This window comes from Myotis davidii, unplaced genomic scaffold, assembly GCF_000327345.1.
Source record: "Myotis davidii unplaced genomic scaffold, ASM32734v1 scaffold6, whole genome shotgun sequence".
Taxonomy (NCBI): Eukaryota; Metazoa; Chordata; class Mammalia; order Chiroptera; family Vespertilionidae; genus Myotis; species Myotis davidii.
Window position 1 is genome coordinate 5377850 of NW_006383011.1, and position 15589 is coordinate 5393438.

The 15589-nt window shown below is 34.8% G+C and overlaps 1 protein-coding gene across 1 annotated transcript in view; it reads left to right on the forward strand.

Annotated features, from left to right (window-relative positions):
* Nucleotides 1-15589, forward strand: part of USP34 (ubiquitin specific peptidase 34) — a 213680-nt gene that overhangs the window by 163609 nt on the left and 34482 nt on the right. The window contains 13 exon segments of the mRNA XM_015557870.1: nt 2014-2078; nt 2597-2672; nt 2760-2807; nt 2924-2989; nt 5227-5307; nt 7807-7892; nt 8785-8953; nt 9054-9128; nt 10507-10658; nt 14395-14443; nt 14529-14633; nt 14732-14776; nt 15528-15589. The exon segment at nt 15528-15589 is cut by the window's right edge and continues 10 nt beyond it. Of these exon segments, the coding sequence (XP_015413356.1) occupies nt 2014-2078; nt 2597-2672; nt 2760-2807; nt 2924-2989; nt 5227-5307; nt 7807-7892; nt 8785-8953; nt 9054-9128; nt 10507-10658; nt 14395-14443; nt 14529-14633; nt 14732-14776; nt 15528-15589 (1079 nt within the window).

The following is a 15589-nucleotide window of genomic DNA, read 5'->3' on the forward strand; positions in this document are numbered from 1 at the left end:
CTTTTTTTAAATTCTGGGCCAGCTTTAGCTTTGAGGCTTGGCTCCAGCTCTTAGGCCTCCGTGGCTGAAAGTAGGTTTCTGGCCTTTGCTTACAATGTTGCAATCCTGCTGGCTGACGTCCGGTGGTATTTGTTACAGAGTTTCTTAAACTGCAGGCTCAGAGGCCTGCAGTGGTAGGTGGGGAACGTTGGTTTCCTCCGTCACTGAGGCAAGCAAGCCTCATGTTAGTTTCAAGCTGCCTGGCTTCCGGCCGCCATCTTGGCTGACAGTTAATTTGCATATCTGGCTGATTAGCCATGAAAATGGTAGCAGTCATACGCCAATTACCATGTTTCTCTTTTATTAGTGTAGATAATAACAAAACAAACTAAACTCTGTTAGACTATTCTTGATTGTAGACCTAAACCAACCATTTTTTTCTATCATCGTTTCAGCTTATTAATTTAAAATGTTTGCCTGCACATACATTTTACTAAAAAATTTAAAAAATATAATACTGTTACTTAACATAGATTTTATATGTAAACTGGAATCTTTTTTTAGATTTGTACTGTTAAAATATAGCCAGTAGCAAACTTTACCAGAGTTAAAAAGAAAATTTTTAGAACCCTCAAATGTGTGACTATTATGGATAAAATAAGTAGAGTGCTCAGAAAAGGATAATTGAATCAGGAGTCCTGTGGAAGGTATTCAGGAAATGTGACCTTCAACTTCAGTTTGAAAGTTAGTGAGGAGTTAATCATTTGAATTGTACCCTGGGAAAAAAGAATGTTACATACCGAGTCCTGAGGAAGAATAGAGTTTATTGGCCTATTTTAGACGCTGAAAGGTGACCTCTGTAGCTGTGATGATTAATAAATGCAAGGAAGAGTGATCCAAGATGAAGTTGGATGGGTATATAGAAAAACACTTAGGAAAGTTCTTTCTGATCAATGTAGTACAATAGTTTCACACTTAAACATACCCAGTTGGTTCCACATACATTGTATTGATACAAAGCAAAAAGGACAATAAAAAAATAAGATGAATATTTCTATAGAACAGAAATGGAACATAATTAAAGGCAGTAAATCTGGTGGAAATCATGGGACTACCAGGCTTTAGGTCCAAAGCAGATAATGGTGGCCAAAGGTTCAGCTCTTGGGAGGTTAAAGAGACAGTACCTAGCTAAAAGCAAGAAGTTGGAATAGGGCTCAGTTGCCATGGAAAGGCACTGAATTGAGTGGAGTGAGTGCTGTCAAACATTCTTTGTGGCTACAGCTAGTATATGCCTAGAAATAGTAGAGGACCAAGAACTCTGAAGCAAGGCCATTCAATGACTAGGTCTGTGATTTTCTAAATATATTGTACAGCAGGAGCCCTAATATGTGATTATGAAACCTGGGTCCAGAGTAGTAGGGGGCTGGAGGGTAAGTAGAGTTAGTTGAAAATCTTTAGGGGGATAAAGATAGCCAATAATATCAATAATCAGAAAATAAAATTGAACCAGGTAAAAATAATGTTATGGAACTGCCTGACAGTAACTTAGAGCATGTTTTTAAGGTATTCAAAGAGATGAAGGAACATAAAAACTAAAGATATAATAGTTCCACAGGACTGTTGTGAGAAATAATAATTTTTAATTATTTTTATAGAGTAAACAGGGAAATCAACTCCCATATAGGTCTGCCAACATAAATTAAAGAGTGGTGGTCTTTTTTTGCCAGTTTTTAAACACAAACCTTTCTCTCATTACCTGTTCTTATCCAAATATATATGACAGTTTTATTCATGTATATGTTTGTTCTTCAAAATCTTTGTAAATATGTTCTTAAACAACAGTAATCACTTGAGATAGCTAGATATAGAATGATAAATTGGATCAGGTTTAGTAACTTAACAGTACTTTCATGTTCCTTATTTCTGGAAAAAAATCAACATGAATTTTAAGTGCATGTATTTTGGGGGGGGTTGTTTTAAAATACTGGTAAAATGTAATGAAGCAATATCTGATGTTAACATTTTTTTTTCCAGTGGATTTGGCATGATAACATGCAGTTTCTTCAAGACAAAAATATTTTTGAACATACATACTTTGGGTAAGTTTGATAAATTCAGTAATAGATTTTTATTTATTTAATTATTTTTAAATATATTTTATTGATTTTTTACAGAGAAGAAGGGAGAGAGATAGAGAGTCAGAAACATCGATGAGAGAGAAACATCGATCAGCTGCCTCCTGCACATCTCCCACAGGGGATGTGCCCACAACCCAGGTACATGCCCTCGACCGGAATCGAACCTGGGACCTTTCAGTCCGCAGGCTGACGCTCCATCCACCGAGCCAAACCAGTTTCGGCTAGTAATAGATTTTTAAAATTTATTGAATTTATTGGGCTGACATTGGTTAAATAAAATTATATATGACTCAGGTGTACAATTCTATAATATATCATTTATTTATTTTATTGTTTGTTCACCACCCAAAGTCAAGTCTCCATCTTTAACCATTTATCCCCTAACCTCTCTGTCTCCCCCATAATAGTTTTTTTTGTTACATTTTTTTTGTTAAATTTTTTTCCTATAAGAATTTCAACTTACTATTTTTAAATTCTAGGTTTATGTGGCAGTTGTGTAGTTGTATTCCCAGTACATTACCAGATCCTAAAGCTGTGTCTCTAATGACTGCAAAGGTAATATATAAGCCTTAGATAACTTTTTCAAAATGACTACTTTAAAATAATTCTGTCTTTTTTGCTTAATTTCATCTTTCTTTACAGTTAAGCACTTCCTTTGTCCTAGAGACATTTATTCATTCAAAAGAAAAGGTATGTTTTATTTTGTGCATTTTTGTGATTTGATATCTTTTGGTTTTCATTATCTATCTTTAGCTGAGAATTCCTTATGCCTTCAGTGACTTCTTTCTTTCTTTTTGTTTTTTTAGCCCACAATGCTTCAATGGATTGAATTATTGACGAAACAATTTAATAATAGTCAAGCAGCTTGTGAGGTGAGGTGAATAATGCAACCAGCAACACATAGCTTAAGATTCATTTCTTAGTTTTCTTAACATAGATGCTACAGCAAAATTGTTTATCAAATCATAGGGAGCCCAGTGTGAGTTTTTCATAAAATCAGTTGATAATTTATTTATCAAATCTATTACACCCATTAAATAACTGATTCTTTTTTTTTTTTAAATATATTTTATTGATTTTTTACAAAGAGGAAGGGAGAGAGATAGAGAGTTAGAAACATCAATGAGAGAGAAACATCGATCAGCTGCCTCCTGCACACTCCCCACTGGAGATGTGCCCGCAACCAAGGTACATGCCCTTGACCGGAATCGAACCTGGGACCTTTCAGTCCGCAGGCCGACACTCTATCCACTGAGCCAAACCGGTTACGGCAAATAACTGATTCTTAAGTTACTTTAAAACTCTTTGGTTCCCCCCACATTAGAAGAAAAAGTATAGAAAATTCCAAAGACTACCAGATATTTCTTAACTACTTTTGAATGTTATCAGAAACTACTTGAAATGTATATCTCCCCTACCTCTCTGAGAAAAAAATACATATATCCCAGTGGATCAGTTTATATTCAATTTTTATCTCCTCCAATATTGCATTATAAGAGAAAGACATCCCTAAGGATAATTGCTCCCAGATAATGATCGCTAAACCATATTGCCATCGTAATATCAAAACAAGCACAAAAGTAGAAAGATGTACCTATCACCCAATTTCAACAAAAGATAACATCTTTTTTTTTATTTCTGTGTTTCCCCCCATGCTTTTTCTCAGCTGAAGTATTTTAAAGCAAATCCAGATACCATATCATATATCAATTAAGCTCAGTATGTATCTCCACTCTCTGCTAGTAAAATTAGAGGTGATTCCTTAATATCCAGTACCCATTCCATGTTCAGTTTTCTCTAATTGTCTTTTTAAAGAAATATATTCTTTTCAGTTGGTTTGCTTACATTAGTGTTCAAACAGGGTCCACATTTTTCTTTGGTCTCTTCAGTCTTCCATATATTAGCAGTTACTTATTTTTCTACTTATTTGCTACTTTGTCATTTGTTATGCAGGATTTTCCACATGTTGGCTTTAACTAATTGCATCCTCCTGGTGTTATTTAACATTTTTCTCTATTCCCCTTCCACTTCATGATTTTTAAGCTGTTTCATAGATCCAGAGGGTGGGTTGATTAGGTCATAATTGGTTTTTTTATTTTTTAATACATTTTTGCTTTAGAATTTTAATTAAGGATTTGCCATTGGAACTCTGTCAAGGAATTAAACATGTTTTTTACAATTGTCATTAATTGTGTGTATGCATAAATAGTACAATTCAGTAGAAGAGTTAAATACGTGATTTAAAGATATCTTGAAATCAGTGGGAAGTTGTTCTTAGCTTAAAGAAGCATGTTTTTTGTTATCAAGAGAGCATGATTTGTTTTTAAACATAAAGAAAATGAATCGTACTCAGATCATAACAAAAGAAACAAAAGATTCTACAGGATGACATTAATGAGGACTAAGAGGAAAACAGTATCCCATCCTATATAACAGGGGTCCTCAAACTATGGCCTGCGGGCCACATGCAAAATACAAATATTGTATTTGTTCCCGTTTTCTTTTTTTTACTTCAAAATAAGATATGTGCAGTGTGCATAGGAATTTGTTCATAGTTTTTTTTTAAACTATAGTCCGGCCCTCCAACAGTCTGAGGGACAATGAACTGGCCCCCTGTTTAAAAAGTTTGAGGACCCCTGCTATATAATAAAAGAGTAATATGCAAATCGACCAAATGGTGGAATAACTGGTTGCTATGACATGCATTGACCACCAGGGGGAAGACATGGTGAGCGCAGCAGCGGTAGAGGGAGCCGCTCACCCGAGGGAGTGGGCCTAAGCTGTCAATTGGACATCCCCTGAGGGCTCCTGGGCTGCTAAAGAGCGCAGGCCAGGCTGAGGAGGACACACACACACACACACACACACACACACACACACACACCACCAGTGCACAGATGTTGTGCACCGGGCCTCTAGTTCTATAATAAGGTGATCCTGATTATGACTTTAGGCATTTTAGGTTTTGGATTTTTTAGCAAATGAAGAATCTCTTTTGGTAAAAATTTAAAATAATTGAAATATTGATGAGTATTAAAATTCTTACAGGATTTTTATCCCTTTTAACGAGTTTTGGTTAAATGTTAAAATCCCACTATTTTCTTAACAGTGGTTTTTGGACCGCATGGCTGATGATGACTGGTGGCCAATGCAGATATTAATTAAGTGCCCTAATCAAATTGTGAGACAGGTAAGAAAAAATGTATTTGAAAAAGAAATGGCTGTCAGGTTGATTCTAAATTTGCCCGAGACTATGTCTTAACCCATCACATATAATAAAACCCTAATGTACAAATCAACCGAATGGCGGAATGACTGGTCGCTATGATGTGCACTGACCACCAGGCGACACACGCTCAAACAGGAGCTGCCCCCTAGTGGTCAGTGCACCCCCACAGCTGGAGCGCTACTCAGCCAGAAGCCAGGCTCATGGCTGGCAAGCACAGCAGCTGTGGCGGGATCCTCTTCCGCCTCCACTGCAGTGCTAAGGAGCAGCGAACCAAGCAGTAAGGAGCAGCGAGCAGGTGGGCAGTAAGGAGGGAGGGGTCCTGGACTGCAAGAGGGCACAGGCTGGGCTGAGGGGGACACACCCCACCCCCAGTGCACGAATTTTGTGCACTGGGCCTCTAGTCTTTTATATAGTTGGGAAAGATCAACCTCTTACGATAAAAGTCATTTTGCAGTTGTTTTCACCAGTCCTTTTTACACAAATATTTCAATCAAGCAATTTAAATCATTCATATGGCCTGGTGATAGTAAGATAGCTATAGCCACCATTGTCTCAGATCCTATTCTGGCTGCTTTATGAGTTGTACTGGTTCTTTTTCACATCTTTAATATATTCTAACCATGAGGACTGAAATGACCTTGAAAGTTAAATAAATAGTTTATAATTCATTTCTGTGACAAGTCCTGAGCTATCACATGAATATTTGTTTTTCTAATTGGAAAATTGAGGCAAGGAAAATACAAATATTACTTTATATTCATTTATTATACAAAAACAAAAATTTGATCTGAAATATGCCACTTTTCAGTTATTATTGAGATGTAATTCTTACAATATAAAACTTACTGAAACTTTCAAAGTGTAAAATTTAGTGGTTTTTAGTATGTTTCTAAACTTGTGCAACTATCATTTATCTGATTTTATAACACCCCCCAAAAAAGCCTTATACCTATTAGTAGTCACTTCCCATTTTATCCTGTCTCTTCTCACCAGTCCTTGGCAATACTTACCTGCTTTCTCTTTCTATAGATTTATCTATTCTGACCATTTCTATAAATGAAATTATATAGCATGTGGTCTTTTGTGACTGGATTCTTTGATTTTATAATATTTACAAGATTTATCTATGCTGGATTATGGATCTGTACCTCATTTCTTTTCATTGCCAAATAATATTCCATTAAATGGATATTCCAGATTTTGTTTATTCATCCAGCAATTGATGAACATTTGGGATGTTTCCACTTTTGGGCTATTTTGAATAATGCTGCTATGAACATTTGTATGCAAATATTTGTGTTGACATATTTTTTTTAACATAGATTGCAAATCTTTATTCAAAGTCGGTGAGAATATTTTTCAAACAATGCTATTCTGATTTTTGCAATATTTACATTATTATTTTTGAAAATGCCCCATAACCCCACCACTTTTTAAATATAATTCTTTGTTGTTGAAAATATTATATATGCCCCCTTTTTGCCCCCATTGACCCCCTTCAGCCCACCCCTATCCCCTGACCCATGCCCTCACCGCCCCATTGTCTATGTCCATGGGCCATGCATATATATATACAAGGTCCTTGGTTGATTACCTCCCACCTACCTATCCTCCCCTGGCATATGTTTTCAATATTTTTTTAAAAATATATTTTATTGATTTTTTTACAGAGAGGAAGGGAGAGGGATAGAGAGTTAGAAACATCGATGAGAGAAGAACATCAATCAGCTGCCTCCTGCACAACCCCCACTGGGGATATGCCTACAACCAAGGCACATGCCCTTGACTGGAATCGAACCCGGGACCCTTCGGTCTGCAGGCCGGCGCTCTATCCACTGAGCCAAACCGGTCAGGGCTCAATATTTTTTAATATGTATCTAGGAGTGGAATTATTGGGTCATATGGTCACTTTATTTTCAACAATTTTTGGAACTACCAAACTGTTTTTCATAGTTTCTACACCAGTTTATACTCACAGCAGCAATCTATGAGGGTTCCAGTTTCACTACATGTTTTTCAACATTTTTTACTGTTTTTTATTTTAGCCATCCTAATGAGTATGAAGTGGTATCCCATTGTGGTTTTGGTTTGTATTTCTCTATTAATTAATGATATTGAACATCTTTTCGTGTGCTTATTGACCATTTGTATATCTTATTTAGAGACTCTCCACAGTTTAGAGAGTTTTGTGAAGCTTTGATTTTGGTAATCTCTATTACTGAAACTTAACTTGTTTTTGTTTATCCCTTACTATAAAACTGAATGTTGTTTTTTAAACTAACTTTGCCTTATATCTTCAGTCTGCAGTTGAGACTCCAGGAAAGCTTTAGAATATAAAACGATTTAATATGCAGGCAAATACAAATGGATGGCAGAGAATTTGAATTATGTAAATTTTTCAGTATCTTTGTTACCTGATGTGAGTTGGCTTCCATATTGTTTTAATCTTTTCATTTATAGATGTTTCAGCGTTTGTGCATCCATGTGATTCAGAGACTTAGACCTGTGCATGCTCATCTCTATCTACAGCCAGGAATGGAAGATGGGTAAGAACTATTTTTTGAACATTTTATTGTTAAGCTTTTTGATGATCTGCCTACAAAGGTTTTTGTTGTTGTTAATCCCCACCTGAGGACATTTTTTTTCCCATTGATTTTTAGTGAGAGTGGAAGAGAGAGAGAAACATTGATGTGAGAGAAACACATCCATTGGTTGCCTCCTGCAGGGCCCTGGTTAGAGAGAAGCCTGCAACTGAGGTATGTGCCCTTGACCAGAATTGAACCCGGGACCCTTTAGTCTGCAGGCCGATTAATGCTCTATCCACTGAGCCAAACCAACTAGGGCTTCCTACAAAGTATTTGTAAATATTCACATTGAAATATTTAGGTGGGGTTTTTTTTTGTTTGTTTTAAAAAAAATCTGTAATTATATAAATCAAGAAGGCAAAATTTGTTTTTTTTATTTTTAATTAAGTGCATCTTCAAAATACTCTACAAATAACTTTATGACTTCATCTTTTGCTTATATTGATTTAGCCAGGCACAATAATTGGAATCCAACTACTACATTGTTGTAATTGGTATTTTATTATTATAAAGATGAGAGAGTTAAATTTGGGTGTTGTTTTTTTAAGTCCTCACTTGAGGACATGCTCGTTGATTTTTGAAGAGAGGGAAAGGGAGAGAGAAACATTAATGTGAGAGAGACATCTGTCGGTTGCCTGCTATATATGCCCCAACTGGGGATCAAACCCACAACCTAGGTATGTGCCCTGACGGAGAATCAAACCCATGACCTTTGGGTGTACTGGATGATGCTCCAACCAACTGAGCCACATTGGCCAGGGCAAAATTCAGGTTTTTAAAAACAGTTCTCCTCCCAGAGTTTCTATCTCCAGACTTCATACTTTCTCTAAGATATATTAAATTGTGCTTTCAGGTCGGATGATATGGATGCCTCAGTTGAAGATATTGGTGGTCGTTCATGTGTTACTCGATTTGTGAGAACTCTATTATTAATTATGGAACATGGTGTAAAACCTCATAGTAAACATCTTACAGAATATTTTGCCTTCCTTTACGAATTTGCTAAAATGGGTGAAGAAGAGGTGAGGCCATATCATGTTTATTTCTGGTATTATGTACCTATTTTCAGCATTTAAAATTTGTTTTTATATCATATTTTTAAACCAATATTTTTATTTTTAGAGCCAGTTTTTGCTTTCATTGCAAGCCATATCTACAATGGTACATTTCTACATGGGAACCAAAGGGCCTGAAAATGTAAGTACAATCCTGTCTCATATCAGGGATTTATAGGCCATGTTTACAGGTTTGCATCATGAAAAATCATGAAATATTAACTCTTTAAAATCTCTTTGAGCTGTGATATTAGGTAGTTTTAATAGTCTAAGTTTGATTGATATTTTTAATGGATATAGCAAGAGAAGAAACAATCAAGCAATAAATTTGATTGGTAAAGCCATGGAACAAAGGAAATAATTAGGCAAAATGGCCACCACCCACTTTGGGGTTCTATCATTAGCTTATTGTTTCGATGAAAATTTGTGTTGCCCATATATTTTTTTATCAGAGTCTCAAAAAATTTAAGTAGCTCGTCTGTTTATATATTAAGGCATTAATGTGGATTTTGTGTTGTCTGTAATGACCACATTGCATTGAATGCTCTATTTGCACTGTTCTATTTAATCCGTTTGTAATCCTAAAAGGTAAGTAGTTTTGTTATCTCCATTTTACAGATGAGGAACTTGAGGCATAAAGACATTAACTTGTTTTAAATCACAGTGAGTTGGGCTTTGATCCTTGGTCAGACTCCTTACCTATAAAGTATTAATCACATCTATATATATAAAAGCCTAACCAACCATTAGACCGGTAGCTATGACACGCACTGAGCATGGGGGGTGGTGGGGGGAGCAGACGCTCAACGCACAGGCATGGAAACATGGAACAGACTGATGAATCTCAGATGGGAGGGGGGAGGGACGAGGGCGGGAAGAGATTAACCAAAGATATTATATGCATACTAGAGGCCCAGTACAAGGATTTGTGCACTGGGCCTCTAGTGTATATATAAATGCTTCTCAGAATATGGACAGTTATTATATAATTCTAGCCTATATGGCTGCTTGTTAAGACTGCTTTCCTCTTGTTTTGTTAGATCATAAAACCTTTTCAGTCTCTTTCATTTCAAAGCCCAAGTGAATATCTCTTCAAAATACCTACTATTTAGATTATTTGACAACTGCAAATAAGGATGCCTTAATTTGTGTAACCGGCAGTTTTATTAAATAATAAATACTCTTTTACCATACTCATAAATTTTGATCTGATTTATCTTCCAAAGGGCTTGCCAATAAGAAAAAAAAATTATTAAAGGATTTATTCCTTTAGGTAAGGTAAATAGTCACAGTTTTGAGAATCAATCATTGCTCTTTACAGTTCTGCCCATTAGATCTAAAATTGTCCTGAATGTGGTTTAGACTTTTAAAGTTAGGGTTAGGCCTTTGAGTGTTGTTGTTTTCATGACACACACTCCTCCCACCATCTACCTTGGTTAGTTATATAAAACAATCAAGTTATATGCTCTCAAGATAATGTTAAAACTAATATATTAAAATTGGATTTTGTTCTGTTCTAGCCTCAAGTTGAAGTGTTGTCAGAGGAAGAAGGGGAAGAAGAGGAGGAGGAAGAAGATATCCTTTCTCTGGCAGAAGAAAAATACAGGCCAGCTGCCCTTGAAAAAATGATAGCTTTAGTTGCTCTTTTGGTTGAACAGTCTCGCTCAGAAAGGTGAAATGTTTCACATTCAAAATGCTTAAAGCATGTTTGATTTTATTTTTTCATGATCGTTTCACCACTGTTAAGTTAATTCAGTAGCTTTTGTTTTTTAACTCCTTTTAAATAACACTGCACTTTACCAACTCTTGTAGCTTATTTCAGTCCTTTGTAGCAAACTCGTACGGTATTTATCTGAGTCATATTAGAAATATGAATTGAAGAAATTATACAGTAAAATATGTAGCAAAATTATATGTGCATTCATCCTTTAACCTAGCAACCCCATGTTTAAGAATCTGTTCCCCAAAATAGATGTATAGGCAGTGCTATTTATTGCTGCAGTGTTTGTATTAACAAAAGACGAAATGTCCACCAAGAGGGGACTTGTTGAAAAACAGGGTATTCACTCAATAGTGTACTTTATAGTTGAAAAAAGGAAGCATGGAATATATCTGTACTACCTTGGAGAAATCTTTAGGATAAGTATTACTGAGTGAAAGAAGCAAGGTGAGAAAAGTATATATAGTATGCTACTTTTTAAGAAGGGCTATGAGAAAGAGAGAGAGTGTCTGTGCGTGTACGCATGCACATGTATCCTCATAGATCTCCTATTTTCAAATTTGCCTTCTTGCTAAAAATTTTTTAACCCCCAAATCAGTACTCAAGAAGCTTTTACAGTCATTTATGAACTGTAGAAAGTACGTGTGTAGAGTGGCAAAAAAAAAAAATTGAGTTGCCTGTTGTACTCTTTTCCAGTGTTCATATTGTAAACAATGTTCTTTTCTTGGCATATGTCACATTTTTCACATTTCTGCTTTTTGTTGTGACTTGGCTGTTTAAAATGGTCCTGGAACATAATGTTAACTGCTGCCTAGTGTACCTAAGCTCGAGAAGGTCAAGTTCATAATATGTCTTAGATAAGCTTCATTCAGGTATGAGCTAGGGTATTGTTTGCTTTTAGTTTAATGCTGATGAGTTAACTGTGTATTAAATAAGGTGTCCTTAAACAGAAACACGCTTGAAAAAAAAGGGAATATCTATCAGTTGATGAAAATATTGTGACCAGAGGCTCACAGAAATCTAACCCTGTATTTCCCCTTCAAGCAGTGATCGAGTATTCACTACTTGGTGTTTGCAGCACTTTATAGAACGTAGTACTACAAATGAGAATTGACTGTATTTTTTTTTTTTTTTAGTTGAAGGCTGACTCAAAAAAAAAAAAAGCATTTCCTATGGTTGGGGAGGGAAATACAGGCTGGAGGGGAAAGGAATGAAAGCTTGACTTGTTTGAATATACTTTTTTTGTGTATTGATTGTATTTGTTTTAACTTTGGAATCATGTGAATGTTTAAAAATCAAAAGCAGACTGAAATAAATGAACCTAGCTGTGTATTGAGCTGGTGGCATAGCCAATGGAGAGGAATTAAAGTAACTTTAGAGCACATTAATATCACTGTAAATTGCCAGCAAGGAGGTAACTGGAGGACAAAAAGAGTTGTAAAATTATCCTAAACTGTTTTTGAAATTATTATTCTGAAACTTTTTATATTATAGAGTAAAGCAAGTAATTGTTAATGTCATTAGAAACCAAGATTCTTAAAAGAAAAAAGAAATCTATAATAATAAAAGCATAATATGCTAATTAGACCAGACAGTCAAACGAACTTCTGGATGAAGCCAGAGTTCCGAGGGCCGAGCCCCTTGTACAAATTTTGTACATCGGGCCTCTAGTACAAATATAATAGGGTTTTTATATAACTTCTTTAAAACTAAATTTAGAAATATCAGTAGAATTCATGGTGTACTTTTGTCTTAAGCAAACAAAACATGTATTATATACCTCCATTTTCTGAAAAGGCCTAGAAATCCTGCCCAGCTCAGAATCAATGAGTGCCCCTAGCATCTAGGTTGTAGTCACTAGATAACATTTCCCACTGAAAAAATTACAATTCCTTGGAAATATGGCCAATTCCAGGTTTGGGGCAAGAAATGAATGGGAAGCTGGGAATGTTTTGTAACCTTGGAAAACAAAGAGTCTGTCAAAACCTACTGAGGCCATGCTAAAAGGATTCAAGAGCCAACTTAAAGATGTTTATGCTGGTTATAGATTGCACAACCTGAGCATCAATAATAACAACTACAAGTGGACTAAAACACATCACACATGTTTAAATTCATGAGTTTATAATGATACTTAAAAACAAAAATTTTAAAAACTCATTGACAACCTTTGGAGTATATTAAGAAACCTAATCATAATTTTGGAAATTTGATAATAAAGGAATATTAAGCATTTATCTTTACCTGTAAGAATTATAGCTCGTGGCAACCAAATGGTAAGTGAGAGGAAGTTTGTCATCAAAGAGGTATTTGAGCTAATAAGTAAGCAAGTAGTGCTGGAATTACAATATCAACATTTTGCATCCCAAATGAAATATTGGATCTAGGAAAGGATCATCGCTGACTGAAAACATTAACAAAAAGAAAGACAATTTTTAATTGTGTACCTCCTGATGAAATCCATACTATCACTGAAGTATTCTTGGTTAAAAAGTCAAGAATTGATCAAGATTTGATTTGATCAAGTCTCTATCTACCTATGAGTTTACAAGAAATATGGGCACAGAGAATAGCATGTATAAAATACCACCACAGGGTACAATCAGCAAAATGGAAATGTGGGAAATTCTATAGGACAAACCACCTGCTTTCTTTAGCAGATAAATTGCAAGATAAAAAACGAAATCAGAGGGGAGACGAGTAGTCTAAAAGATTTGAAAGATAATTTCATCCAATAGCAACAAAGGGTTTTATTTGGATCCTGATTTAAACAAATTAAGTGTAAGAGGTTTCTTTGTTAGAAACTTGAGGAAATTGTACTGGGTATTGTACAATAGAAAGGAACTGTTGATGGATTTTGGGTGGAAATAATGTAAGTGTGGTTCTGTATTTTAAATTTACCTGTTAGCAATATGTATTGAGATTTATGGATTAAATTAAAATACTGGAAATGCTTCAAAATAGTCCATATTGAGTGAGTAGGAGGTACAAACGAAACCAGACTGGTCATGAGGTGATAATTAGAAGCTGAATGATAGGATATTTATACTTTTTATTTTTGTACTAAATTTTTTATAGTAAATTAAAAAAAATATGCACTAATTTTAAACTGGGAAATGAAACTTTCAAGTATTTCTTATAAGTTCGTTTTGTTTTTAAGGTTCTCATTTCAGGAAAAGCTCTCTAAGTGTCACAAAATATTAAATTAATTAAATGGAAATAAATTAGATTTGAGCTGTATTATACCAATTTTGGATTCTTGAAAAATTGTCTAAAATATGTCTTGCAACCCCAGTTGGTTTGGCTCAGTGGATAGAGAATCAGCCTTTGGACTTAAGGGTCCTGGATTCAATTCCAGCCAAGGGCACATGCCCTGGTTGTGCTCAATACCCAGTGGGGGGGTGTGCAGGAGGCAGCCAATCAATGAATCTTTCTCATCATTGATGTCTGTATCTCTCTCTCCCTCTCCCTTCCTCTCTGAAATCAATAAAAATATATGTAAATAAATAAGTAATAACAAAATATGTCTAGCAAAAAAGTCTAGCTAGCAGATAGTTTAGAATCATTTTATGATGGTTGGTTGGTATGATTATAATGGATTGACAATTTTGATGTGTGTCATCATGCAGATAGCTATAAAGTAGTACAGAGGGAAGAAAAACTTATTTCTACTAATGTTTTCTTTTAGGCATTTGACATTATCACAGACTGACATGGCAGCATTAACAGGAGGAAAGGTATTACCTACTCTATATTAGACCATTTGAGAATCACAAAAATAATAATAACAGTTCCTAAATGAACACCTTTTGTTTTTAACAGGGATTCCCCTTCTTGTTTCAACATATTCGTGATGGCATCAATATAAGACAAACTTGTAATCTGATTTTCAGCCTGTGTCGATACAATAATCGACTTGCAGAACATGTAAGTGCTAAGAAAGCTTAAAGTTTTAACTTTAAAGTATTAAAGCTTTTTGATAATTTTTAAAAGAATATTCTGAAATTTTCCTTTTTCTGTTTTAGATTGTAGCTATGCTTTTCACATCAATAGCAAAACTGACTCCTGAGGTATGTAGAAACTTGTTAAATCATGTTTTTAAAACTACTACCAGTATTGACAGTGCTTTCAAATGAACCATTGTAATTGTCCTTGAAAAAGAAAATTATTCATTTCCCCATAATAAACCTATTTTTAAGTATATAACTTGAATAAATGGAGTTAATTCTTTATGTCTTATCACAAATGTAATTTTCTCAATTAAATATAAATTTTACATATACGTTCAACATATCAGTGGCCTGCCTAAGCTTGAATGTTGTTTGACTTTAAGCATATAATTGGGTCCAAGAAAAAAATATATACTAATCAGATGACTGGATAGGTGGGAAGTATATAAAAAAAATGGAATACAGTATTGTACAAAACTATCTTTGTAAAATGGAAATGTCACAGCTACTTTGATAATACATGTCAAATATTAATACAAATTATATCATGTCAAAATTTGCTGCAACAAACTTTTAATCTAAATTATTCTACAAACATGGTTGTCTCATTTAACAAGAGTTTTGATTTTTTTTTCCCCAAATTAACATCCAGTAAAAACATGTTTTCTGTTACATGTGGCTCCCATGCAACTGACTTCGTATTCCCAGCTGATTTTTATGATAGTTCAAATTCATATGCAGGAGTACTCTGCTCTGCAAATATAATGCAGCATATTTAAATGTGATGTATACAAGAATGATATGTGTTTATTTTTTGCTGATAGAGATGGTTTCAAATAGATATAAATACAATCTTGTATGTCTCTTACAGGCAGCTAATCCTTTCTTTAAATTATTGACTATGCTAATGGAGTTTGCTGGTGGACCACCAGG